This window comes from Geotrypetes seraphini, chromosome 13, assembly GCF_902459505.1.
Source record: "Geotrypetes seraphini chromosome 13, aGeoSer1.1, whole genome shotgun sequence".
Lineage (NCBI taxonomy): Eukaryota > Metazoa > Chordata > Amphibia > Gymnophiona > Dermophiidae > Geotrypetes > Geotrypetes seraphini.
The window spans coordinates 83,693,369-83,718,746 of NC_047096.1; the positions used below are offsets into that span (position 1 = coordinate 83,693,369).

Below are 25,378 nucleotides of genomic sequence, written 5' to 3' on the forward strand. Positions count from 1 at the left end.
ATCTCTGTGTGCAAGGCCTAACACTGGAACATATCCCTCATTTCTCATCATGCCCTCACCCCCACCTCATACCTCTTCCTTCAGGATCTCCTGACATTGGGTGTAATCGCTTTTGGCTGCCCAGGTTCCGTTGCTGAGGCATTCACGGTACACTTTAGCTGCAAAAAAACAGAACACACAAGTATGAATTATCTAGAAACCTACTGTAGAGCTGGAGTTTATGCTTGGAGGAAGGCTGTACACCTCTAAACTCTCTCCCTGTTCTTAGGTGCCATCAACTTGTGTACGAGTCCTAACGACTTGATGAATTACGGATCTAAAAACAAATCGGTTTTGAGCTAGTCCAGAAAAGTCCCCAGCGTCATGGTTGTTTTCAACGTGTCCAGCTATCTGATTGCAGGTCACCCTCTTTGCCTGGTTCCTTCGATCTTCCTAAACATGATGTCCTTCTCCAGTGATCACTCTCTTCTGATGGTGTGACCAAAATAAGACAGTCGTAACTTCATCATTTGGGCTTCGAGTGACATAGCCGGTTTGATCTCTTCCAGAATCGATTTGTTAGTTCATCTGGCTGTCCATGGCACGCCTAAAATCCTTCTCCAGCACCAAAGTTCAAATGAGTCAATCTTCTTTCTGTCTTGTAAGCATTTCTAAACCATGCAGGTTAATAAACAGGACAAAGTCAGAATTAACATATGCCTTCTGTCAATTGTACAACCCAATTAAAGTATGCGTTACTGAAAAATCAAGCCTGATATTCAACCAGCTGCAGTTAATGATTTTTAAGACACTGACTACTGCTGGCTAAAATTGACCTAGATGTTCAATTCCAGGCCTAATCCAGGCACAGGCACTGTGGGGCAAATTCTATAAATGGTGTCCCAATTATAGGTGGCGGTAGACGTCCTACCGCTGTCTAACCAGCCAATTGGGATGCACGTTTTTTAAAAAAAACACACCGAGGCAAGCTGCCTACATTGTAGGCATCTTCACGAGCCTAGGGAGGCGCATAGGGCCACCTAAGCTTGCCCAAGGCTAGGTGTGGGCGTGGTTTCACCCGGAAGTGGCCTTAGGTGAGCTTAAGTGGCCCAAGGTATCTCCCTAGAGCTGCAACAGGCACCTGAAATGTAGGCCAGCAAAATGTTGGTCTACATTTTAAATAGACACAGCTGCTGAACTGATCGCAGCAAAGGAATCTCTGTGCCGCAATCAGTTTAGCGGTAGCGACAGGGAACCCATCCATTCCCACTGCGAAGATGACCAGCAGGAGAGATGCCCACTCCTTCCTGCTGGAACCCCCATAGCTCTCCCACCCCCGAATGTCCATGGCAGGAGGAGTGCCAAATTCCTCCTGTCACCACTACCCCGATACATCCCCCAGTGGGAGGGATGCCTAATTCCTCCTGCCACCACCCCCGAGACATCCCCCGGCAGCAGGGATGTCCCTCCTGCCTGAACCCCCCACCCCCAAGACATCCCCCAGCACCCTGACCTCCCTCAAGCCCACCCAGACCCCACAAGTACCTTTTTTAGTTGGCTGGCCAGAGGTATGCTTACTCCCTCCAGCCTGGTGCATCATGGGATGAACTGGGGAGGGGCCTAAAGCCCTGACTGGCCCAGGTGCTTAATGTCCCTCCCATAGGAGGGGCCTTAGGCACCTGGGCCAACTGGAATCTTAGGCTTCTCTTCCTGTGCATTCTGGGATGCACTGGAAATGGCCTTGGACTCCAATTGGCCAGATCTCTTAGACCACCCCCCACAATGCACTGGGAAGGGGAAGGCCCGCCATTCAGTGGAGGCAGTCCTGCTCGCCAGAGGGAATAAGCATCCCTCTGGCCATTCAACAAAAAAGGTACTGGTGGGGTCTGGGTGGGCTGGGGGGTGTCTCGGAGGGAGGGGGGTTTGGGCAGGAGAGACTGGGCATCCCTCCTGCCAGGATATGTCACTGTTACAGTAGGAGGGCAGCATTTGTTATACTCAAATTTTAAGGGAACTGTCCTTTGACATAGAGGTGAAGACATAAGTAAGGTTGTTATGTCACACTGCTGTATGAAGAATCTCATGCAGCTGGCACTCATCCTGCCCCTCCCTCTTCTTTCTCTCTCTCTCTCTCTCTCTTTCTCCATTATCCAGATTGAAGATCTAAGGAAACGGGGCCGGCTCCTTTGCAGAGAACAACAATTCCTCCAGGAGGTGTGTGAGGAACTGCGTGCTGAAGCGGGTGAGTAATAAGTCCATCCATAGACCCTCTCCACCTCATATGCAACTCTATGCCAACTACTATGTGGGGAGAGTGTGGCACAGTGGTAAATGATACAGCCTCATCCCATGCTGAGGGTTCAATCCCATGCTGCTCCAGGGAAAGTCACTCAATCCCCCCATTGCCTCAGGTACATAAATTCATGTAAACCGTTCTGAGCTCCCCTGGGAGAACAGTAGAGAAAATTGAATAAATAAATACAGTCAAACATCGGTTTGCGAGTGTTTTGCAAAACATGTCTCGCAAACCTTTTCTGCCATCATTTTCTATGTTTCTATAAGTCGAGGGTGTGGGTCATTAGAGTGGGCAGACTTGATGGGTTATGGCCCTTTTCTGATGTCATTTTCTATGTTTCTATAAGTCAAGGGGGTGGGTCATTAGAGTGGGCAGACTTGATGGGCTCTGGCCCTTTTCTGCCGTCATTTTCTATGTTTCTATAAGTCGAGGGGGTGGGTCATTAGAGTGGGCTGACTTGATGGGCTCTGGCCCTTTTCTGCCGTCATTTTCTATGTTTCTATAAGTCTAGGGGGTGGGTCATTAGAGTGGGCTGACTTGATGGGCTCTGGCCCTTTTCTGCCGTCATTTTCTATGTTTCTATAAGTCAAGGGGGTGGGTCATTAGAGTGGGCTGACTTGATGGGCTCTGGCCCTTTTCTGCCGTCATTTTCTATGTTTCTATAAGTCGAGGGGGTGGGTCATTAGAGTGGGCAGACTTGATGGGCTCTGGCCCTTTTCTGCCGTCATTTTCTATGTTTCTATAAGTCGAGGGGGTGGGTCATTAGAGTGGGCTGACTTGATGGGCTCTGGCCCTTTTCTGCCGTCATTTTCTATGTTTCTATAAGTTGAGGGGGTGGGTCATTAGAGTGGGCAGACTTGATGGGCTATAGCCCTTTTCTGCTGTCATTTTCTATGTTTCTATGTTTCAGGTCAGACGGGACAGGAAGCAGCTTCCCTAGCTGAGCTGGAGGGCTTACCGGCATTCCAAATCTCGCAGGCAGAGATATCAATGATGGAGACGGCTTCCAGCGGTTCCCCTATTGGTAAAGCCAGCGGAGTTCACTTTGAAGTCTATCTGGATGGCTTTAGACTCACTTTACAAATTGTGTACAGGAACTCTACCACTGGTAAATGCACAGGCAATAAGAATTGACTCTCTTCAGGAGGAAATAGTTTCAGAGGGAAAAGGTGGACCGCTTGGACCAACAAGTTCAAGGGCTACAAAAGACTCAAGCTACCTTAATGCAAGATAGACTATTGCTAATAAGGAAAATTTGGAAAATTGTACTAAAATGTTGAATTTGAAAATACTTAACTTTCCTAAGATTCTAGCAATGTCTCCTAGAGATTTATTCTATAAATTTCTTAAGGACTCATTTAAATGCCCAAAGACTGGTTTTCCATCTTTCCATAGGATATATTATCTTCCTGTTTCTAAGAAGACTTCTCAATCTGAGGTTTCATCTGATCCATCGAGTCCAATGAATATAACAAGAATATTGGAAACCTCAGAGGACGAAGTTACTTCATACTCTACATTTCTGGTAACATTTGTCTTTCAACAAGACAAAGAGGCACTTCTTAAGCTGTTTTTTAGGTTTAAAGAAGTGACCTTTATGGATTCTAAGGTCTCCATGTTTCCAGATATTTCAAAACTAACTTCCTACAATTGAGACAATCCGTACTTTCTTTGGGGTCTAAATTTCAGTTTAGATATCCTTGTAAATGTTTGATCCTTTTAGATCAACATTCATATATTTTTTCGACCCCTCTTAGTTATGTTATTTTCTAGAGGGAAAGGAAGTAATACCTTCCAGTGCCTCCACAGTGACGTAAGTCCTATTGATTAATGTAGAAGATGTAACACTACACTAATGACTTTTTTCTTTATCCTTGTTAAATTTCAGATCCCATGATGATGTGAATTGTTTCTCCCAGATTATGGGCTTCACTTGAGAGATGGGTAATCTCATATTGAGTTTCATTTGGTTTTGGGGGTTTTTCCTTCTTAATTTGTATGTACAATCTCTCTTTTTCCTTATATATATATATATTGATTTATGGATATTTATAAAAGTCACTCAAAACCCACCCAAAACCTCCATAAAGATGAGACCTGCAGGCATAAGGGCTACTGTTGTGGTGTACAGATGGGAACAGTAAGTTTTGGAGGGCTTACCATACAATAGAAACAGGTCAAAGTGGGACTGTTTAGGGTGATGTTCACTGCAATACTCCCAAGATTGCACTTTAAATGTATTTTTAGGTAGCAGAGTATCAAAAATGTGTAAGGCTGCAAAGAGTTTTATAAGGCAGAAACTAACTGGCAGAGATATATGAAAATAAAGAAGACTCACTTGTGGTGTTGTACTGGACTCCCTGGAAGTACTCCGGACAGGGTCGAGTGATCAGCTGACCCACTGCTGTTCTTGGCCAACAAGTGCCAATCTGGTCAATGGATGCATTGCAGTAGAAGCCTAGGAAGAGGGTCAAGAGCAGAGTTTGTTGTTTGAGAAGGCTGCATTGAGGGGTAATTCTCAAAGCCATTTCGGTGGAGAACTAGCCTAATGGTTTAAGCAGTAGACTGAGAAGTGGAGAAGCCCTGTTCAAATCCAACTGCATCTTCTTGTGACTTTGGGCAAATCATTTAATCCTCGGTTAGTCAAACTTACTGAAGTCCCTGTGAAATAAATATGTGCTTAAAGCATTCAGAATTCATGGCAGTTGATTGGTTGGTTTTTGGGGGGGTTTTTTAAAGACATTTTTGTGTCTTCCCTATTCAGCAAGCAGTGTACCGAGTCTGGCCCACTGCCAGTTGTGGCCTTAACTCATAACACTTTGAAACCAAACTAGACATAACTATGGTGGTTAATAGGGATTCAGGGCTGCAGAAAAAGCATTCTCACCAACACTGAAGGCAATTGCATTCCATCTGATTTGCTTTTAGGTAGACAGTGCCACCTGCCAAACCAGTAATCATTCCCCCTTATAGCCTACTTCTGCTTTTTACTCACAGGATATCTTGTGATTAACCATAGGAAAAGATCAAGCAGCACCTCCAGATGCGATAGAAACTATCAAGGCAACAAAGTGTGGGGAGAGTGTGGCGCAGTGGTTAAAGGTACAGCCTCAGCACCCTGAGGTTGTGGGTTCAAATCCACGCTGTTCCTTGTGACCCTTAATCCCCCCATTGCCCCAGTACATTAGATAGATTGTGAGCCACAGACAGGGAAAAATGCTTGAGTACCTGAATAAATCCACGTAAACCCTGGGAGAACAGTATAGAAAACTAAATCAATCAATAAAAACTGGTCTGCTCTCATGTTATCTAGGCATTTGCTCAGTTTCTCATGTAAGAACTAGTTAAGTGTTTGTAATAGATGTATAAGTAATGGACTAGAGCTAGGCTGCTTCCACAGAGAGCAGAGGCCATATTGCAAAGCACATGGCTAAATGAGAGCCACCAGATTTTCTCCCCTTTTAATTCTAACGAGGTTTATTTCTAAGTCTGGAGAATGGTGTCATTTTCACAAGGTGGACACTCCCAGCATAAGTCTTGATATGTAACGGGCTTGAACTGCATTGAAGCCATCGTAAGTTGGTTTGGCTTCATTTATTAAAGAAACTGTTCAATCAATTCAGAAGCTGGCTGGTGACACCCAGATTACAGAATTAGGGGATACAGTAGCCCAGTGTTTTTCAACCTTTTTTGGGCAAAGGCACACTTGTTTCATGAAAAAAATCACGAGGCACACCACCATTAGAAAATGTTAAAAAATTTAACTCTCTGCCTATATTGACTATATATAAAGTAATTCTCTTGAATAGGAATCAAATAAACACAAAGAAAGTATTTTATAATTACTTTATTACGAAATAAAAATTATAAAATACTTTATTCAGTGCGAAACCTGCGCCTGTTTGGCTGAACACAAAGCTGATATTCTGGCTGGAATGGAAGAAAGACACACACGTAGCTCTTCGTCAACAGCTCTCAGTCTCTCTCTGTATTTGGTTTTTATAGCATACAAAAATAGACAAATATACCCTCCATCCTTTTTATTAAACCACAATAGCAGTTTTTAGCGCAGGGAGCTGCGCTGAATGCCCAGCGCTGCTCTTGACGCTTCAAGGCTCCCTGCGCTAAAAACCACTATTGCGGTTTAGTAAAAGGTGACCATATTGTAAAATATAGACAGCAGATATAAATTCAGAACTGTGCATAGTAAGTGAAGGGAAGTTTTCATCTCTGGGAATTTACCCAGTTAACTATTAAGTTATTTGGGCAAATTCCTTTGAAAACTGTGGTAATACTGCCTCCACTTTGCTAAATTTAAAATAAAATCATTTTTCCTACCTTGTCTGGTGATTTCTGGTTGCACTTTCTTCTTCTGACTGTGCATCCAATCTTTCTTCCCTTCTATCAGCCTGTATGCTTTCTCTCCTCCACACCTCATTCCCTCCCCCAACTTTTTCTTCCTCTCTTCCTGACCTTTCTTTCTGTTTCTCTTCTTTCCTTCTGTTTCCCTGCCTGCCCCCTTTCTTTCTTTCTCCCTGCCGTTCCCCAAGCCACTGCCACTGCCGCTGCCATCGGGGAACAGGACCCACCGATGGATAACAGGCCCCAAAGCCGACGCCGACGCATGCTCTCCCTGACGTCAATTCTACAATCGGAGAGGAAGTTCCGCCCAGCCAGGCAGTGATTGGCTGGCCCGAACTTCCTCTACGACTGCAGAATTGACGTCGGGGAGAGGAAGACTTATTGGCCCGATAGATTAGATCGCCAAGACAAAGTGAGTCCTGGGTGATCGACTCACTTTGCCTTGGCGAGCTACTGGCGCCCCTGCCTCGGGCCCCCTGTCAGCTCCGGGCCCGGCGGCCCTGCGGCACACCAGGCAACATCTCGCGGCACACTAGTGTGCCGCGGAACAGCGGTTGAAAAACACTGCAGTAGCCAATATAACTCGGAGGAGTCCTTGCTTTCAGCACAAAAATCTTAGATCAGGGGTGTCAAACTCAATCACATTAAGGGGCCAAAATCTAAAACACAGGCTAAGTCGCAGGCCAGACTCCGTCCAATCTCCACCCCAGACCCCACCCTCATAATAATACTTATTATAACACCATTTTTTCCATTCATTTTTCATACATACACAACCAATATAATCTTATTAACACATAATGATAATGGTTAACCACAAAATTAAACTACACAAAGCACACTGTATGCTTCTCAACATTCATTCCTACCAGAACACAGATAACCCCTATGCAAATATGGGACCAAAAACTAAAAGTACTAATATATGAAAAAACACACCCTAAGATTCAAGACTCTGAATGCAGTACAACCTCCAGAGTAAAAGAAACAAATGTATTTCATCCTGAGCAGTGCAAAAGATAGACAGCAGATTAAAATGCTCAAAATTGACACAATTCAAACACTAACTTGAAAATAAAACCATAAAAACATAAGAATTGCCGCTGCTGGGTCAGACCAGTGGTCCATCGTGCCCAGCATCCACTCACGCGGCAGCCCTTACTGGGACTAGCCTTACCTGCGTATGTTCTGGTTCAGCAGGAACTTGTCTAACTTGGTCTTGAATCCCTGGAGGGTGTTTTCCCCTATGACAGACTACGGAAGAGTGTTCCACTTTTCTACCACTCTCTGGGTGAAGAAGAACTTCTTTACATTTGTATGGATCTATCCCCTTTTAACTTTAGAGAGTTCCATCTCGTTCTCTCTACCTTGGAGAGGGTGAACAACCCGTCTTTATCTACTAAATCTATTCCCTTCATTATCTTGAATGTTTCAGTCATGTCCCCTCTCAAGTCTCCTTTTCCAAGGGAGAAGAGGCCCAGTTTCTCTAATCTCTCACTGTACAGCAACTTGTCCAGCCCCTTAGCCATTTTAGTCGCTCTTCTCTGGACCCTTTCGAGTAGTATTATGTCCTTCTTCATGCACGGCGACCAGGTAAGGGCGTACCATAGTCCGGTACAGCGGCATGATAACCTTCTCTGATCTGTTTGTGATCCCCTTCTTAATCATTCCTAGCATTCTGTTCACCCTTTTCGCCACCACCACACATTGCGCGGATGGCTTCATCGACTTGTCAACCAGTACTCCCAAGTCTCTTTCCTGAGGGGTCTCTCCAAGTACTGCACAGGACATCCTGTATTCGTGTATAAGATTTTTGTTACCGACATGCATCACCTTACACTTATCCACATTAAACCTCATTTGCCATTTTGCGGCCCATTTCTCGAGCGTGTTTATGTCACATTGCAGGTCTTCGCAATCCTCCTGCGTCTTTACTACTCTGAATAACTTAGTATCGTCTGCAAATTTAATCACCTCACTCGTCGTACCAATTTCCAAGTCGTTTATAAATATGTTGAAGGGCAAGGGTCCAAGCACCAAACCCTGCAGCACTCCACTGGTGACGCTTTTCCAGTTCGAGTATTGTCCATTTACCCCCACTCTCTGTTTCCTATCCACCAACCAGTTTTGAATCCACGTGAGTATTTCACCCTCGATTCCATGGCTCGCAATTTTTTGAAGTAGTCGTTCATGTGGGACTTTGTTGAACGCCTTCTGAAAATCCAGATATACAATGTCGACCGGGTCACCCTTGTCTATCTGCCTGTTTCTCCAAGGACAAGCAGTATCAGTGAGCTACACATTGGTGATATCATCCGACGAGCCCAAAATATGGATTTGCTCTCCCAGAGCTCAGAGGGAAGCTCTTGGAGCCTCCCCCTGGGTGTGTGCTAGCCCCCCCTACATATCCCCTTGCAGGAGCCCCTTATCCGCCCATCCCAATGGTTGGATACAAACTGCTCTCCAAGAAAAACTAAAGAAACATAAAAAAAAAAAAAAAAAGAACGAACCTACACTGCAGCACAGATGCCACGAGGCCTGCATCCGATGCCTAGGAGAGGCACAACTCATGGCTGCCTGCCCATTGTGCCTCCAGATGTCCCCAAGAGTGGGAGGCACCACCTGCATGTCCTTAGGGATTTTGTGGCTGAGAAACAGCCCAAACGAAAAACAGGAAAGTGGCGGCAGGGTCAACGACCCCGCTTTCCACCAGGCCACCCACCCACTGATGGTGGAGGTTGGAGCCTGCCCTGTAAACAAGAAGTTCCCAGTCCGCCCACCTCACTGATAATGGCGGTTGGAACCTGCCCTGTGACTTAGGAGCTTCCGGGCCACCCACTCCACCAATACTGAAGATCGGAGCCTGCCCTGTAACCAAGAAGCTTACGGGCCGCCCACCCCACTGTTAGTGGAGGTCAGAGCCTGCCCTGCAATCTAGGAGCTCCAGTGGGCAAACCCAGCCCACTTAGAAGTTACTGCAGCTCCCCCGATGCACCAATGGCTTCTCCACCTACCGGCCTTGACCACCGTTTCTCCCTCTGTGCAGTACCAGCAGGAGACCGTGCTGTGCAGGGCACAGAACAAGAGTGGGGAGGGGGACATCACAGCTTCAGTGCCATGGCCGGCATCAGTCCCAACACCTCCAAGCAGCGCTAAAAACACTGGAAGCAGCCACAACTGAGCTACAGTGAGCCGGACTAATACATAACCAGTGGAAGGCAAAATGATATTATATGTATGTAAAAGCTGTATTATGTTGTACTACGGACAGACTTGGCATTTGTGCCATGACTGTTAAGTTATTGGTTAGGTTATTGGCAAAGTTCTGCCTCTAAACGTTAAGTGATAAGAATAAGCAACATCCCCCGTTCTTACAAGGGGTCATTAAAGCGCTTATCTCTTGTACGCAAAGATAGGGCCTAGTCTTTATACATCAACAATATAGCCCTCACCCGCCCTCAGCCAGGATGGTGGGGTATGGAAAGGGCCCGAGTGGAGGGACACGCTGAACATTCTTGGTCCCGCCCACACCCCTCAGCCTAGGAGTCACCAATATGTGGCTAACTGATACTGCTTGTCCATGAGAATGTAAAATTACTTACCTTTAATGTGGGTTCTCTGTGGACAGCAGGATCAGTCAGCCACACATACCCTTCCATCTCTCCTGTGAATGAGGCCTCTTCTCCTAGCTTGGAAAACCTCTGAAGTAAGGGGCTCCTGCAAGGGGATATGTAGGGGGGGGGGCTAGCACATGCCTAGGGGGTGTTCCAAGAGCTTCCCTCTGAGCTCTGGGAGAGCAAATCCGTGTTTTGGGCTGTCGGATTATGTCACCAATGTGTGGCTCACTGATCCTGCTGTCCACGGAGAACCCGTGTTACAGGTAAGTAACTACTCCCTCGAAGAAATGCAACAAGTTCCCCCTACCTTTATTGGCTCCCTCCCTCCATGCTGTGCCTCCCTCCGGCAGGTGTCTAACCTTCTGGCCAGCTCCAACCTGGCTATTTTATATGACCTGCGGTCCAGTGCACCCCCAGTGTCATCTTGTGGCCGGCTCCCTGCTCCTCACAGCCATAGTGTGCATGAAGCTGCATGTAGTGGCTCCTCATGCGTCCTGCACCTGAACTGGAAGCCTTCTCTTTGACATCGCAACGTCAGAGGGAATGCTTCTGGATGAGGTGTGGGATGCACGCGGCTCCGTGCACATTACGGCTATGAGGAAGAGGGAGCCAGCCACAAGGTAAAACTGGGGGCATCAGACCATGGGCCGCATAAACGGCCAGGCGGGCTGGATTTGGCCCTCGGGCCTTGAGTTTGACACCTGTGCCTTAGATAATACAGCAGGGAAACAGCTCCAGTGCTAGACACCTCATTGTTTTAAGAGCTCTTTGTACAAGGAGAGCAAATTCAGCTTTACCCCTCCACCTGTAATCCTAGGAATATGTCCTTTCCTCACCCTGGAATCTGTGTTTAGTGTGTTACATTGGAGCCAGCTCTGTAGGTCCTTCAGCATCCTTTCCATTGGGTTTAGCAGAAACAATTATTTTTATTTATTTATGCAATTTTCTATACTGTTCTCCCAGGGGAGCTCAGAACGGTTTACATGAATTTATTCAGGTACTCAAGCATGTTTTCCTGTCTGTCCTGGTGGGCTCACAATCTGGGGCAATGGGGGATTAAGTGATTTGCCCAGGGTCACAAGGAGCAGTGTGGGCTTGAACCCACAACCTCAGGGTGCTGACGCTGTAGCTTTAACCACTGTGCCACACTCTCCCCTTATTTTGAAAAGTTGGGATCTACGTAGAGTGCAATGTGAGAAATATTTATTTTCTCAATGTGTGTTGTGCTTCAGGCTGGAATTTCACATATCACAGGAAGAAAAAGCTGCATTTAAAAAATGAATCAATCAATTGGATAGTCCTCTCTATTTCTCAGGACTTTACTGTATAATCTCATGGAGATGATGAGAGACACACACTGTGCCTTCAGTATCAGTGCTGTGAGATCATAATCCTGACTGTTCTGATATCAAGTTTCAAGTTTCAAGTTTACCTTTATTTGATGAATCGCTTATCACAATACCTAAACGATGTACAATTAAAAACCATCAGAGTGTGGCAATACATTTAGTTAATAAAAATCAATTAAGAGACAGACATACATTTAGTTGACAAAAAATCACTTAAGAAACTGACATAGATTGACGAACATGAAGGGGTGGGAAGCAAGGGAAGAAGTTACAATGGGAGGTTTCTATTTAATGTATTTCTTATCAGGAGTTTGGTCTAACTTAACTTTGTAGGGTGCTGACAAGCTGTGCAAGCCAATGTTCTGAGCAGCCTGGAGATGTATATACTGTGTTTTCCCGAAAATAAGACTGTGTCTTATATTCATTTTGGGCCCAAAAAACGCACTAGGTCTTATTTTCGGGGTAGGGCTTATGTTTCTTTAATGTACGTAATCATCTCTCCCTTCCTCTCCTTTACCCCAATTCTTCCTTGTTTCTTTCCCCCACATGTGCAACATCTTTCCTCCCCTCTCAACCGTCCCCTTGTGCCTTCCCTCTTCAGCATCTTTCTATTTCTCCCTCCCATCCCTTGTGCAGTAGAACCTTTGAGCACCCGCCCCCACTGCACAGCCGAACCCCCGTTGACCCTCCATCCTTCCCTCCCATCCGAACCCCGCTGACCACGAGCTATAAATACCTCCCTCCAGAGCAGCGTCAGACGAGCAGCACTCTAAAACAGGCTGCTTCATGGCTTTCTGTCATCGGGGTCTTCCGTGTGCCATGTTACTGATGACATCATCAGTAATGCGACAGAGGGAATTCCCCAGCAAGAAGGTCGCAAAGCAGCCTGTTTAGAGTGCTACTGGCCCGACGCTGCTCCAGAGGGAGGTATGTAGGGCTCACGGTCGGCAGGGTTTGGATGGGAGGGAAGGATGGAGGATCATCTGGGGTTCGGCGAGGGGGGTGGCGGCGGAGAGGGGGATCGGGGGGAATCACTGCTGCTGGTGAATCCAGGGACTAAGGCTTATTTTCTGGGAAACATGGTATTTTGTAAATGCCAGTGAAGGATTGACTTGGGAAATGTGGAGTTTTCGAATTTCATAAGCTCTTCCTGAGCTAAATCAGCAATGAGAAAGTTTGGCCTCTCCCAAAACATACCCTACCAGCTGTCTTCAGGGTTTTGTGAGTCCTCACTTAATGGAAATTTAGGCCTGTGGAGCATAAGAATAGCCCATCTAGTCCAGTACACTGTGTCCACAGTGGCCAATCCAGATCACAAGCAAGCAGCAGTGGCTTCCCTCATTTCTGTCTCAATAGCAGACTATGGACTTTTCCGCTCTTCCCCCAGTGGATTTCTCCAAGTCCATCTTATAGACTTTTGTTTTAGGAAATTATACAAACCTTTTTTTTAAACCCTGCTAACTGCTTTTACCACATTTTCTGGCAATGAATTCCAGAGTTTAATTGCTCATTGAGTGAAGGCATATATTCTTCTGTTTGTTTTAAATCTACTAGTTAATAGCTTTGTCATGTGCCCCCTAGTCCAAGTATTTTTGGAAAAAGTAAACATACTCCCGTGTACTTGTACAACTTAAAGAAAGTGCCAAGTTTGGTGCTTCCAAAACATGGCGGTGTAGACGCCAAGTTAAGAATTGCCTTTCACCTGGGTACCTGAGGCTATGACTTACCCAAGGGCAGGTAGAGACTGTTTAAAACAATTTAATTGGCTGATCTTCAGTGGCACTTTACTAGTTAGTGTTGCTGAATATTGCTACAGCTGGCTCTTTTGTGGAGTGATCTGGGGGTGGACGCTTAATGTTTTCTTTTCTTGACTATATTGTACTTCTTCTTCTTTCCTCTTCTGGTCCTGTATAGTTAGTTCTGTTTTATGTAGTTAGTTGTATATGGGGGTTTTGTCTCAATTTGATGTATTTCCTCGTTTTCTTTTATTATATTCTCGCCTAGGCGTGCAATCCAATTTTTAATAAACTATGAAACTATATTCAGCACTTAACTTCCTAAGTTATGCAGCCATATTGGACCACATAAAAGCCAGCCCTATTTTTATATGGTGTCACTTGGCTGAATATTGCACTTAATCTCATAAGAGAGAGAGCCGGCCGCATTACCCAGACATGAATATCCAGGAATAATGCTGGCAGCGCCTAAAAAAATTGCTCACTGCTGTCAGTTGAATATCTATCCATGGATGAAATGAGCACTCAACCTAAATCTTCCTCAATTCCAAAGCAGCCAGGAAGGACTTGGGAGCATCAGGAATTAGGTCCCATCTTCGAGAAACAGCATCAACAACTGTGAAAGTGCCACCAGGCTGAGTCTCCCCTCCTTTTAGCCTTAGATACTAGATTACTTTTTAAAAAAAATTTATTTTATTGTTAACCGTATATCAAAAAGAAAGTAAACTTGAAACTAGGTGCTATCCTGCAAGCTGTCATAAGGGCAAACCTACCTGTGATGTTGGTGATGGGAAGGATTTGCTCACACAGTTGATTCTGAGCTGAGCTGGGGAATACACACATCCACAGGAAAAGCAGTGCCTGCAGACAGAGAAAGGAAGCAAACATACACATAGCCATAAGCTTAGTGAACTTTAGGATGACATTGAAGACAGCACTGGGTGTCTACTGGGACACCAGCAAAGTACACTCCCAGAAATGAAGGTAGCTGAGGAAAATCTGTGCTAAGCACCAGTCTATAAAGGACACTCCAGGTTGAGCACCCTTTAAAGAATAATGCTTAGAAAGGATTCCTGTGCACAAGGACCTAGGCCAGATGAAACCTGGTATAAATCCTGGTTCGCAAGTTGGCCGCATAACACTGTACCTAAATATATGGAATGCCCTCTTTTGGGCACACAGCATTATAGAAATGCACATAACATGGATAATTTCAGATAATGATGCTATTATAAATGATTTTTTACCTCAGGGATATAAGATAATTTCATTAGCTAGAAGCTCAAAGTGAGGTGGAGGTTTGGCCATTCTTTTGAATAAGTTTGATTTTACAATATTGGATTCTGTATCAACTTTAAACTGTGAAGTATTGACTTGTAGATTGTCTCAGGATCTACTGAATGATTTTTTTAAATTGTTACATTGTTTTATAATCTCCCAAGGAAATGGAATCTAGTGAGAGATGATTTTTATGAATTTGTTTTATTTAGTTCTACATTAGGATCATATCACCTCTTGTTGGGTGATATAAATATCCATATGGACCAGAAGAGGTTGATGATTTATTTTCTTTTTTAAATAGTTTAGATTTTAAATTACCACAACAGGAAAAAACACATATTAAGGGGACATCAATTAGATCTGATGACGTTTTCAAAAAAAGTACATACCAATGTTAAAATTGATTTTTCGGAGGTATTATGGAGCGACAATATAGCACCTTATAAAAAAAGGGTTAGGAGAGAAAAAGTATATAATATCTGGTTCAATGCAGAGTTATCAGAATTAAAAAGGGCATTTAGAAGGATGGAGAAGGTTTGGCTAAAATCAGGTAAAGAGGAAGATAGAATGAACTGGAGATTGAAGTTAAAGGAGTATAAAACTGTGAGTGTAGACAAACGTAGCATATATTATAAAGAAAAGATTGGTGAAGTAAAAACCAATAGTAAAGAGCTTTTCAAACTAGTTTACGGGTTAACTGAGATAGATTTAAAAAAATGATCTAATAAGGAAACCACTCCATCAGCGGATAAGATGGCAATATTTTTCAAAAATAAAATCAGTGAATTGCAATCTGTTCTTAACATACAAGAGAATAAAGATCAAGTTACTAATATTAAGAATCTATTAGGATATTCAGAGGGAGTTAGGACAGATATGAATTGGGAACATTTTACCATTCCAGATTGGAATTTCTTTTGTAAACTTTATTCTAAGTATGCCAAAAAATATTGTCATCTAGATAAATGCCCGAGGAATGTCTGGAGAAATGCATCAATTACTTTTCAAGCCCAGGTTTTCAAATGGATTATTATTCAGCTGGATTCTGGACGATTCGAGAAAGATTTAGGAAGGATTATAATTATACCTATAGTAAAAAAATTCAAATGAATCATGCAGCAGTGAAAATAACTATAGACCAGTAGCCAGCATTCCACTGTTTGAAAAAATAATGGAGGGACTGGTAAATGTGGAATTAGTAAAATATCTGGAAAAGTTCAATATTTTACATGATAATCTGGGTTTCGCTCAGGACATAGCACAGAAACAGTGATGGCATCGTTACTTAACCAACTTTCAATTTTTTTAGTATAGGTTCTAGTGTCCTGATCCTGCAGTTGGACCTGAGCAGTGCTTTTGATCTGGTAGATCATGACCAACTATTGCATTGTTTGGATTCAATTGGGATTAGTGGCAGTGTTAAAAATTGGTTCAGGGCGTTCCTAGAACAAAGAACATATGAAGTGTTTATTGAGGACAATTACTCTCCTCCATGGAGGAACTCATGTGGTGTCCCGCAGGGGTCTCCCTTATCCCCAACGCTGTTTAACATTTACCTAGTTCCTTTGGCATATCTACTCCAAAGTCTAAATGTTATGTTCTACATTTATGCAGATGATTAAATGATGTAATACGGAACGATAAATTGGTGTCTTTACTTCAAATCCAGCAATTGTTTAATATTCCAAGAACTCAAGGTTTTAAAAGGTTGCAATTAAAACAAGCCATTCAGAAAGGGTTCCCTGAATGGCATTCGTTGGTAAGTCAGCATAGTCTACCAGCCATATGTTTCCAAGTGAATGTTCAAGGACATCAAGCCTCCAAATGGTATAAATTAATGTATGAGTACCTCTCACAAAAACCAAGAACACAACAAAACATTTCTACTACTCAATGGCCACGGATTTGGACTCGGAGGATGTGTTGCACAGCTTCAGCATCTATGCGACAAACTTTGTTTTTTCTATTATATAGAATATTTTGGATTCCAGTCAGACTTTAAAAACTGTATAACACAAAATCAAATAAATGTTGGCACTGTCATCTTGAAGTGGGGACATGGATCATCTTTTATTTTATTGTCTGTTGATATTTAATTTCTGGAAATCAATTTGGGGCAAAATTAATTTTGTTTTAGGTGTCTCTATTCCGTTTTTATATGATGTGATTTTATTTGGGACATCGTTGAAACCTAAAAGTCCAATTGACAAAAATAAAGATAGACGACTTCTTATAATGACTGGGGTGGCCATACAACTAATCACCAGAAATTGGGATAGACTGAATTTTACTTTTTGGTGGGAAACAATTTGTTTATATTAGTGTTATGAAAGAATGTTAGTGGAGCAATCTGGGAAAATTAGGAATTTTAAAGAAATTTGGAGTCCATTGGAGTCATTTGTTAAACACCTTAATGATTAGTATTCACCTACCAAATTTGATCTTAGTTCCAGGTGCATCCAGGAAGGGGGGAGGGGGGGAGGAATGGGTAAATTGTTTCAGTCATTTGCAAATATGTAAGTGCTGTTTATTGAGTTTTTGAATGTATATGTATTGCACTTTTTATATGCTTAATAGAGAATGACACGGTGGCGATTTACCCGCGGCTACTGCGTTTAGCCGCGGGTAACCCGCCAAAAATGGGGAATGAAAATTAGCAGCCTCTGCGGGGACGGGGACAAGGCCATCACCGCCCCGTGGAGCGGTGAATGGTCTTGTCACCGCAGTGAAGCATAAAGGATCGTGCGGTTCCCGCAGCCCCCACCCGCCCACCGGCTCGATCGTTTAACCAGCTTCCTCTCTCCACCTCACCTTAGTTTGCCGGCTTTCTTTTTCGGCGACCGGAACACTTTCAAAAGAGCCGCGCACGCGCGGCTGCTCAGTATTCAATCTTCTGCTCTGACCCAACCGGAAACAGGAAGTTGCAGCAGAGCAGAAGATTGAACTTTGAGCAGTCACGCGTGAGCGGATCTTTGAAAGCGTGCCGGTCGCCGAAAAAGAAAACCGGCAAACTAAGGAGAGCTGGAGAGCAGTAGCGTACCAAGGGGGGGGGTGGGAGGGGCAAAAAAGGTAATGGCGCCAGGCCTTGGAGCACCGAGGCAGACCGCTTCTCCCCCCTCCCAGCCGAACCCCCACTGACCCTCCTATCTCTCCCCCCCCCCAAGTGAACCTTTCCGACCCTCCCAGCGAAAGCAGCAAACCTCCCTCCAGTAGCGTCGGCTTTCTCCTCCTTCTGCTGCTTCACTGATAACGTCATCAGTGACGCGGCAGAGGGAGGAGAAAGCCGCGAAGGAGGTTTGCTGCTCTTGCTGGGAGGGTCGGAAAGGTTCACGGAGGGGGGAGATAGGAGGGTCAGCGGGGGTTCGGCTGGGAGGGGGGAGAAGCGGTCTGCCTCGTGCTCCATTACCTTCTTCGGGCAGCAGCAGCGTTTACAATTCGCTGCTGTTGCTGGCTTCAGGCCTTGTTCTCTGCCGGGTCCTGCCTACTTCCTGTTTTCATGAAGACAGGACCCGACAGAGAGGAAGGCCTGAAGCGGGCAACAGCAGTGAATTGTGAATGCTGCTGCTGCCCGATGAAGTTCAGGACATCAGGACATCGGGGAAGGAGCAGGGAGAAATCGGCTGCTGGCTTGGGGGTGAGGGTAGGGAAAGAATCGTGGAAGTGGAGAAATTGGCACGATGGCTTTGTGGGGGCTAGGGGGAGAGAGAAAGAAAGGAAAAAATAAAGAGGGGGGGCCAGGGGGAGAGAGAAAGAAAGGCAGAAATAAAGAGGGGTCAGGGGGAGAGAGAAAGAAAGGCAGAAATAAAGAGGGGGTCAAGAGGGAGAGAAAGAAAGGCAGAAAGAAAGAGAAGGGCTAGGGGGAGAGAGAAATAAAGAGGGAGGCCAGGGGAAGAGAGAAAGAAAGGCAGAAATAAAGAGGGGGTCAAGGGGGAGAGAAAGAAAGGCAGAAAGAAAGAGGAGGGCCAGGGGGAGAGAGAAATAAAGAGGGAGGCCAGAGGAAGAGAGAAAGAAAGGCAGAAATAAAGAGGGGGGCCAGAGGGAGAGAGAAAGAAAGGCAGAAATAAAGAGGGGTCAGGGGAAGAGAGAAAGAAAGGCAGAAATAAAGAGGGGGTCAAGGGGGAGAGAAAGAAAGGCAGAAAGAAAGAGGAGGGCCAGGGAGAGAGAGAAAGAAAGGCAGAAATAAAGAGGGGAGCCAGGGGGAGAGAGAAAGAAAGAGGGGGGGGGGGGCATGAGAAGAAAGAAGAAGGACCAGAGACTCATGAAATCACCAGACAAAAAGATAGGAAAAATGATTTTATTTTCAACTTAGTGATCAAAATGTGTCCGTTTTGAGAATTTATATCTGCTGTCTATATTTTGCACTATGGCCCCCTTTTACTAAAACGCAATAGCGGTTTTTAGCACGGAGCCTATGAGCGTCGAGAGCAGCGTGGGCCATTCAGCGCAGCTCCCTGCGCTAAAAACCGCTATCGCAGTTTTGTAAAAAGGGAGGGGGAATATTTGTCTATTTTTGTATAGTTGTTACTGAGGTGACATTGCATAAAGTCATCTGCCTTGACCTCTTTGAAAACCCGCGGAATATAAATGATAATTAACATTTTCTCTGCATATAGCGTGCTTTATGTTTTTTAAATTTTATTGTTGGTAGATCATTTTGACTTGGCCACAAAGGTAAGGGGGAGGGAGGGAGGGGAGCTGCTGAAAGACATCTAGTAATCCTTGCAGGCTTGACTGTGCAGGGAATTATTTTTGTAAAATCATGTTTTGTTATGTGACTGGCATTATCTAGACTTTAATTTCTATGAATGAATAGAATGAAAATGATATAAAATTACTTGCTTGCGGGGACCGCGTGTTCCGGCTCACACAAGGAAGGAGGGGGTGAAAGGGAAAAAGTTTCTCTTCCTTGGAAATAGATTCTGAAGTGACCTCATCAAAGAAGACCAGCACCAAATGTACAAGAAATCCCTTAAACAATGTCAAAAGAGCCCAAAATAGAAAACTGCTACTGCCTTGAGACTCCATTATTGAAGGAATCAACTTGAAATCACAGAAGAGACAGGAAAAGGTTAAATGCCTCATGGAATCCTCAGGTACAAAACACAAACCAAATTGTGAATGAAATCTGAGCAGACAGTAAGAATTATAAAATTGATGTCATTATCCATCTGGATAAAAAGGTGTACTAGAAATAATGCCTCAGCAATACAATTTTCAGAAGTTCTATTTGCTCATGGTAAGGGAGAAGAGAGACTGCTAGTGATGGTGGGGGGACTGATAGAAGATATGAAAGAAGGGTGGTAGAAAGGAACAGATGGTAAAGGAGGGAGGGAAGGGTGGTGGTGGAAAGGAATAGAACAGACATTGAAAGAGGGTAGAGAGGAACAGACCCTGAAAGGAAATGTGGAAGGCAGAGTGGGGAGAAGATGCTGGAAGGGAAGAAGACAGATGCCAGACTATGGGGGAGCGGAGGGAAGAAGATGGGTGCTAGACGGGGACGGTGACGGGGCGGTGAATGGGATGGCAGTGGCGGTGACGGGGCGGTGAAAGGGATGGCGGTGATGGTGACGGGGCGGTGAAGGGAATGGCGGTGATGGGGCGGTGCAGAGGATGGTGGGCCGGGGACGGTGCAGTGACGGGGACAGATTTTTTCCCCGTGTCATTCTCTAATGCTTAATAAAATCAATAAAGATTTTTTTAAAAAGAGGTTTTAAAAAGCCAGAGCATATTAAAGCTGCCAGACAGTCCTAGATGGGCAAAGGCAAGAGACTGTCCCTTTAGCAATGGGGGATTTTTTTTGTTCTTGTACCTTTTTAAATGGACTTTTTCATCTGCACTTGTATGCCAGAAATAAAGAGGAGGATGTAGGTAGCTGCAACATCTGGAAGGGGGATTTTAAACATATAGTTCTCCCCCAGCCTGGAAGTTACAGGTTAACATTTCTATTGGCATAACCATTTAAGGCCCCTATTACAAAGCCACAGTAGTGATTCCCACGTGGGCTGTGTCACATTTACCACATCAGGACTCGCTATCATGGCTTTGAAAAAGGGGCCCTTAGAGACAAAGACATCCTGTTAGAACTATGGATGGTGTCACAACCCTAGCCCTAAAGCTCGGCTTGTGCCAGGTAAGGCTTTGCTGAAACCTAGCCTGGCTGTTAAAAGAGCTAATCAGTGTGACAGGCTAGACTCCAGGAATAAGGAAAACTCTGCATTCCCCTTTAAAACCCAGCTTACAGAACCCTGGGGAGGGGAGGACTATGAGGGTAACAGCCTGGAACAGCCTCAGAAAAATTCTACTCACTCAGCTAACTCCCAGCTGCAGGATCTGATTGGAAGTCCTGTGAGAGCTAGGCAGAAGCTGCAGGCTGCCCTTCCCCCTTATAGAACAGGGCGTGGCCGCCTCAATGCACTTGAGGCTGCACTGAGGAGGAAGCAGTCAGTCTGCCCTGGGCCAGCCCAGGAAGGAGGCTTACAGGACTGCTCTCCTGAGCCTCACCACTATCAGGACGTTGAGATGGTGGATCCAGCCCCTGACCCTGAAGCCAACCAGCTAGCTGAACCAGAGCCCATGGACTGTATAGAATCTGCCATGAATACAGAAGCTTGCCCCATGGAAGAGAGCTAAGTACCATTGCTGGTTGTTTTCTTTTTGGTATGCTCAAGCTAGCAATCTTTTGGGCTTCTTTCTGGGGAACCTGTTTGCACCTGTGAGAAGTAAGGGAGCAGTGCTGAGCTCCTTGCAAGGTGCCTGGAACTGGAAACCTTTTTGTTAGGTTTAATTGTGCTGGACTGTTTGAGTTTATGTTTTGGGTTTTTTTTGGAAAGCAAGAAAAGCTTCAATTGTGATTGTGTGCCTGGGAGGTAGTTTTGGGGAAGAATCCACATAATATCCTAGGTTGGGATTGTGGGGCCATTTGTGGCATTCTGTTTCTTACAGAGTAAATTTAGTGGATTCGGCTACTCCCCTCCCCCACCAACTACTGTTAAGTTGGTTGGGGCCAAGCCAGCTTCAATCTAGGCTTGGGCACAGCACTGTCTTTATTTATAAAGGAAGTGTGACAGTTTGTTACTGCCTGTTTGCCAAAGGCAGAACGATTAAGACTACACTCGGCTACTTACCTGTGACACCGGCAAGAAAGGTGTGAGTTGTTTGTTTTTCCAACTCAATTTTACTTTTTCCTGTTTTCTTATGTTTATGGAAAAGTATGAACTGAACCCTATTCAGGATTAATAGCCACAATAAAGTGGGACTTTATTTTCATTTGAAATTGACTGTTTTGATTCTTTTTGCTTCTTCGTTGAACTGTGGGACCAGCAGGACTTCCAGCCTTCTCTGGAAGCACGTAGGACGCAGGCTGTTCTGAGTGCTGTCGGGAGCCAAGCGTATACACGGGCACCGGCAACGCCACATTGGGCAACCAGCAAAATTTTGCTAATAATGCACACTCTTTCCATATAGTGCCCACATTTCTTAGAAAGCGTGCACTATATGCACATACCTCCAGATTTGCCCCACCTCCTTTAAAAAAAAAGAAAAGATTTGAGTGTATGCTGTATGACCAGTGGCGTACCAAGGGGGGGGGGGGGGGGAGCGGTCTGCCCCGGGTGCAAGCCCTGAGGGGGTGCTCCCGGCCTTGGCGTCCGGTTCCCCACCCCCAACGTCCGGATTTTCCCCCTGCCCCCCAGCACCATTTGCGGTGGAAAAGCAGCCTGCAGCGGGATCACGATGCCAGCGATCCCTACGCTGCTTCCTCCGCTGCGGTCCCGCCCCTCCTCTGATGTTAGAGGAGGGGCGGGACCGCGGCGGAGGAAGCAGCGCAGGGATCGCTGCCATCGTGATCCTGCTGTGGGCTACTTCTCTACCGTAGGTAGTGCAGGGAGGCCAGGGGGGGGTGAACGGTCCTTCGGGTTGGGTCAGGGTATCAGGCCTTCAGGGTGGGGCGGGCAGGCAGGCCTTCAAGGAGGGGACAGGCCTTCAAGGGGGACAGACAGGCAGGCCTTCAAGGAGGGGACAGGCCTTCAAGGGGACCAGGCAGGCAGGCCTTCAAGGGGGGGGACAGGCCTTCGGAGGGGTGGAGGCCTTCAAGGGGGGGGACAGGCCTTCAGGGGTGGGATGCAGACCTTTAAGGGGGGGACAGGCCCTTCAGGGAGGGGGGGCTCTGGTGTAGAAGTACACAGGGAAGGGGGGTTCAAAGAGACGCGCATATGATGGACTTTGGGTGGGAAGAAATAATAGGTCTGAAAATAGAGGAGAGGGAGAGAGATGATGGACCATGGTTTTTAGGGAGGGAAGGAACAGAAAGGGAGAGAAGTTGGACACAAGGGATGGTGTGGAGGGGGGATAGAGATATTGGATAGGAGGGTAGTTGGGAAAAGAAAGGGAGAGATGGTGGACCATGGGGTGATGGGGAAGGAAGGAGAGATGCTGGATGAAAGGGTAGTTAAGAAAAGGTGGATCTGTGGAGGGAGATGAAAAAAGGAAAGATGCCAGACTTCCTGGGGAGGACAGAGATGGCAGATGGATGGTTAGCATGCAGATAGAAGGAAGAAGGAGACCCTGGCAAGCAAGTTATCAGAAGACAACCACAGCTTTGGACCAATAAGATTTGAAAAATAACCAGACAACAAAAGGTAGAAAAACTAATTTTATTTTCTGTTTTGTGATTACAATATGTCAGATTTGAAATGTGTATCCTGCCAGAGCTGGTGTTAGACCGCAAACGTGAGCTAGGATTTAACAGAGAGAGGAAAAGTCCTTTTTGTTTCTTTATTTTATTTACACCACAGTGCCAGTGTGGTTAGGAGAAGCCAAAGGGGGGTGAAAAAGCTATAAAATAAACCCACCAGGATGTTTGAAAAAAAAACAAAACAAACAACAACACCCAATTAGGCAGGAAAATTGAATCGAAAAACCAATTCAGTAGGCTGAATCGAATTGAAATATATATATTTTTTTCCTGAATCGGGCAGCACTAGTTTGCACTACTGTCTTAGACTTTAGGACCTGGGATTGGGGAGAGATGGCATCCTCAGTACTTTATAATGCAAGTGAAACGAGGATTTGGTCAGACTTTTGAAGGGTCTGCAGAAGAAAAATATTGTATAGGCCGGGGACATGAGACAGCAGGAAACGGTAACTTTTCTTCCTTCTATTTTTGTGAATGGCAAGGCTGAGGATGTCAGAGAGTTCAGTTAAAATATGTGCTTTATAAGAAAATATAATAATGTGTTTTATAAAGTTTATAAGCATTGCTGGCCTACCCGGTGAGGTGTTCCTAATGGTGGTGGTGGTGGCAGCGTGTCAATGTGTTGAGAGGAAGAAGTGGTCTGGGAAATTTTCTGAGCAAACTCCGGGCCCATTTCCACCCCCCAGTTAGTCCACTCCACTCAACTGGTTCACACACTGAGTGAGTCTTTGGGTGTTGTGCCTGGGTAGTTGTTTTGGGATCTCTTCCAGTGGTTTGTCAGTATCTCCTTGTGGTCCAAGGAAGAAAACTTTGTTAACCTTAGCATTGACCTTCAGAATATGTTTGTAACAGCGCTGCTTGTGTGGCATTAGGCTATGTAGTAATCGAAAGAAAAAACTAGACCTTTGCACATTTTTGCACTATATGGTGGGTGTATGAGGAGATTCACATTTCCTGCACAGCTAAGTCCTTGTGAAGTTACCTTGTTCTTTCTGTATTTGACATCTAGCAAGGTCTCTGTTTGGAAGGAAAGATTTAAGCTTAAAAATGAAGTGGCCAGAAGTTATGGTGAAAGCAGATAGCGTTGCTGGTTTTAAGAAAGGTTTGGACAAATTCCTGGAGGAAAAATCCATAGTCTCTTATTAAGACATGGGGAAAATGTCTGCTTGCCCTGGATCGGTAGCATGGAATGTTGCTACTCTTTGGGTTTTGACCAGGTACTAGTGACCTGGATTGGTTACCATGAGAATGGGTTACTGGGCATGATGGACCATTGGTCTGACCCAGTTAGGCTATTCTTATGTTATGTTCTCATCTGTAGGGGCCTTTGTTTTCACTTCTTATTTTAATGTATTTTTTTCTGGGAACTTATCAGTGTTTTTTATAATGGGAACAAAAATGGAAGAGAATTAATTTGTGTGGAATGGGGGGAGGGGGGTAACTAATTTCTTCAGCTAAATAATTCAATCCACCTCAACCAGACATAGGAGAACTCACGCACCATTCACACACCCTCCAACCAAAATCGTCAAAAGAAAAAAAACTGTTCGACAATCTCCTAACACTCGACCCCCAACTCTACAACCTATTGACCTCGACCACAGACTACAAAACCTTCAAAAAGAAATAAAAACCCTTCTTTTCAAAAACATATAAAACTGAACTAACACAATCAGAACTGTCCCAAGCATCACCTGCAACTACTCCATAGGTACTTCTGATGTCATGACAATTCAGACATAATTTATGTTATGTTTGGAATAATGGTTACATATATGAGGTTCAATAAAAGAAAATTTTCACTGCCTGTTTCTATTCTGACCATTTATTCCGTTTCATGGTCATTACAAAAAATATTTTTTTACATGGGGGGGGGAGGTGTCAAAAAATGATGGGCCCCGAGTGCCACTGTGGTATGCCACTGGGTGCCCTAGGTACGCCACTGTGTATGACACCAATACTTTGGTGCTAAAACCCAGTTATTGATGTGAATTGGTCCTCATTAACCCTGTTTGTCTAACTCCCATAATGTGTATCTCAAAAGGAGGCGTGGCATTCTGAAAATA

The 25,378-nt window shown here is 45.0% G+C and overlaps 1 protein-coding gene across 1 annotated transcript in view; it reads right to left on the reverse strand.

Annotated features, from left to right (window-relative positions):
• Nucleotides 1-25,378, reverse strand: part of LOC117347478 (corticotropin-releasing factor receptor 1-like) — a 119,118-nt gene that overhangs the window by 91,172 nt on the left and 2,568 nt on the right. Inside the window, exons 2-4 of the mRNA XM_033918481.1 lie at nucleotides 14,113-14,200; nucleotides 4,614-4,733; nucleotides 73-158 (exon numbers count right to left, since the gene is read on the reverse strand). Coding sequence (XP_033774372.1) covers nucleotides 73-158; nucleotides 4,614-4,733; nucleotides 14,113-14,200 — 294 coding nt within the window. The remainder of the gene's footprint in view (nucleotides 1-72; nucleotides 159-4,613; nucleotides 4,734-14,112; nucleotides 14,201-25,378) is intronic.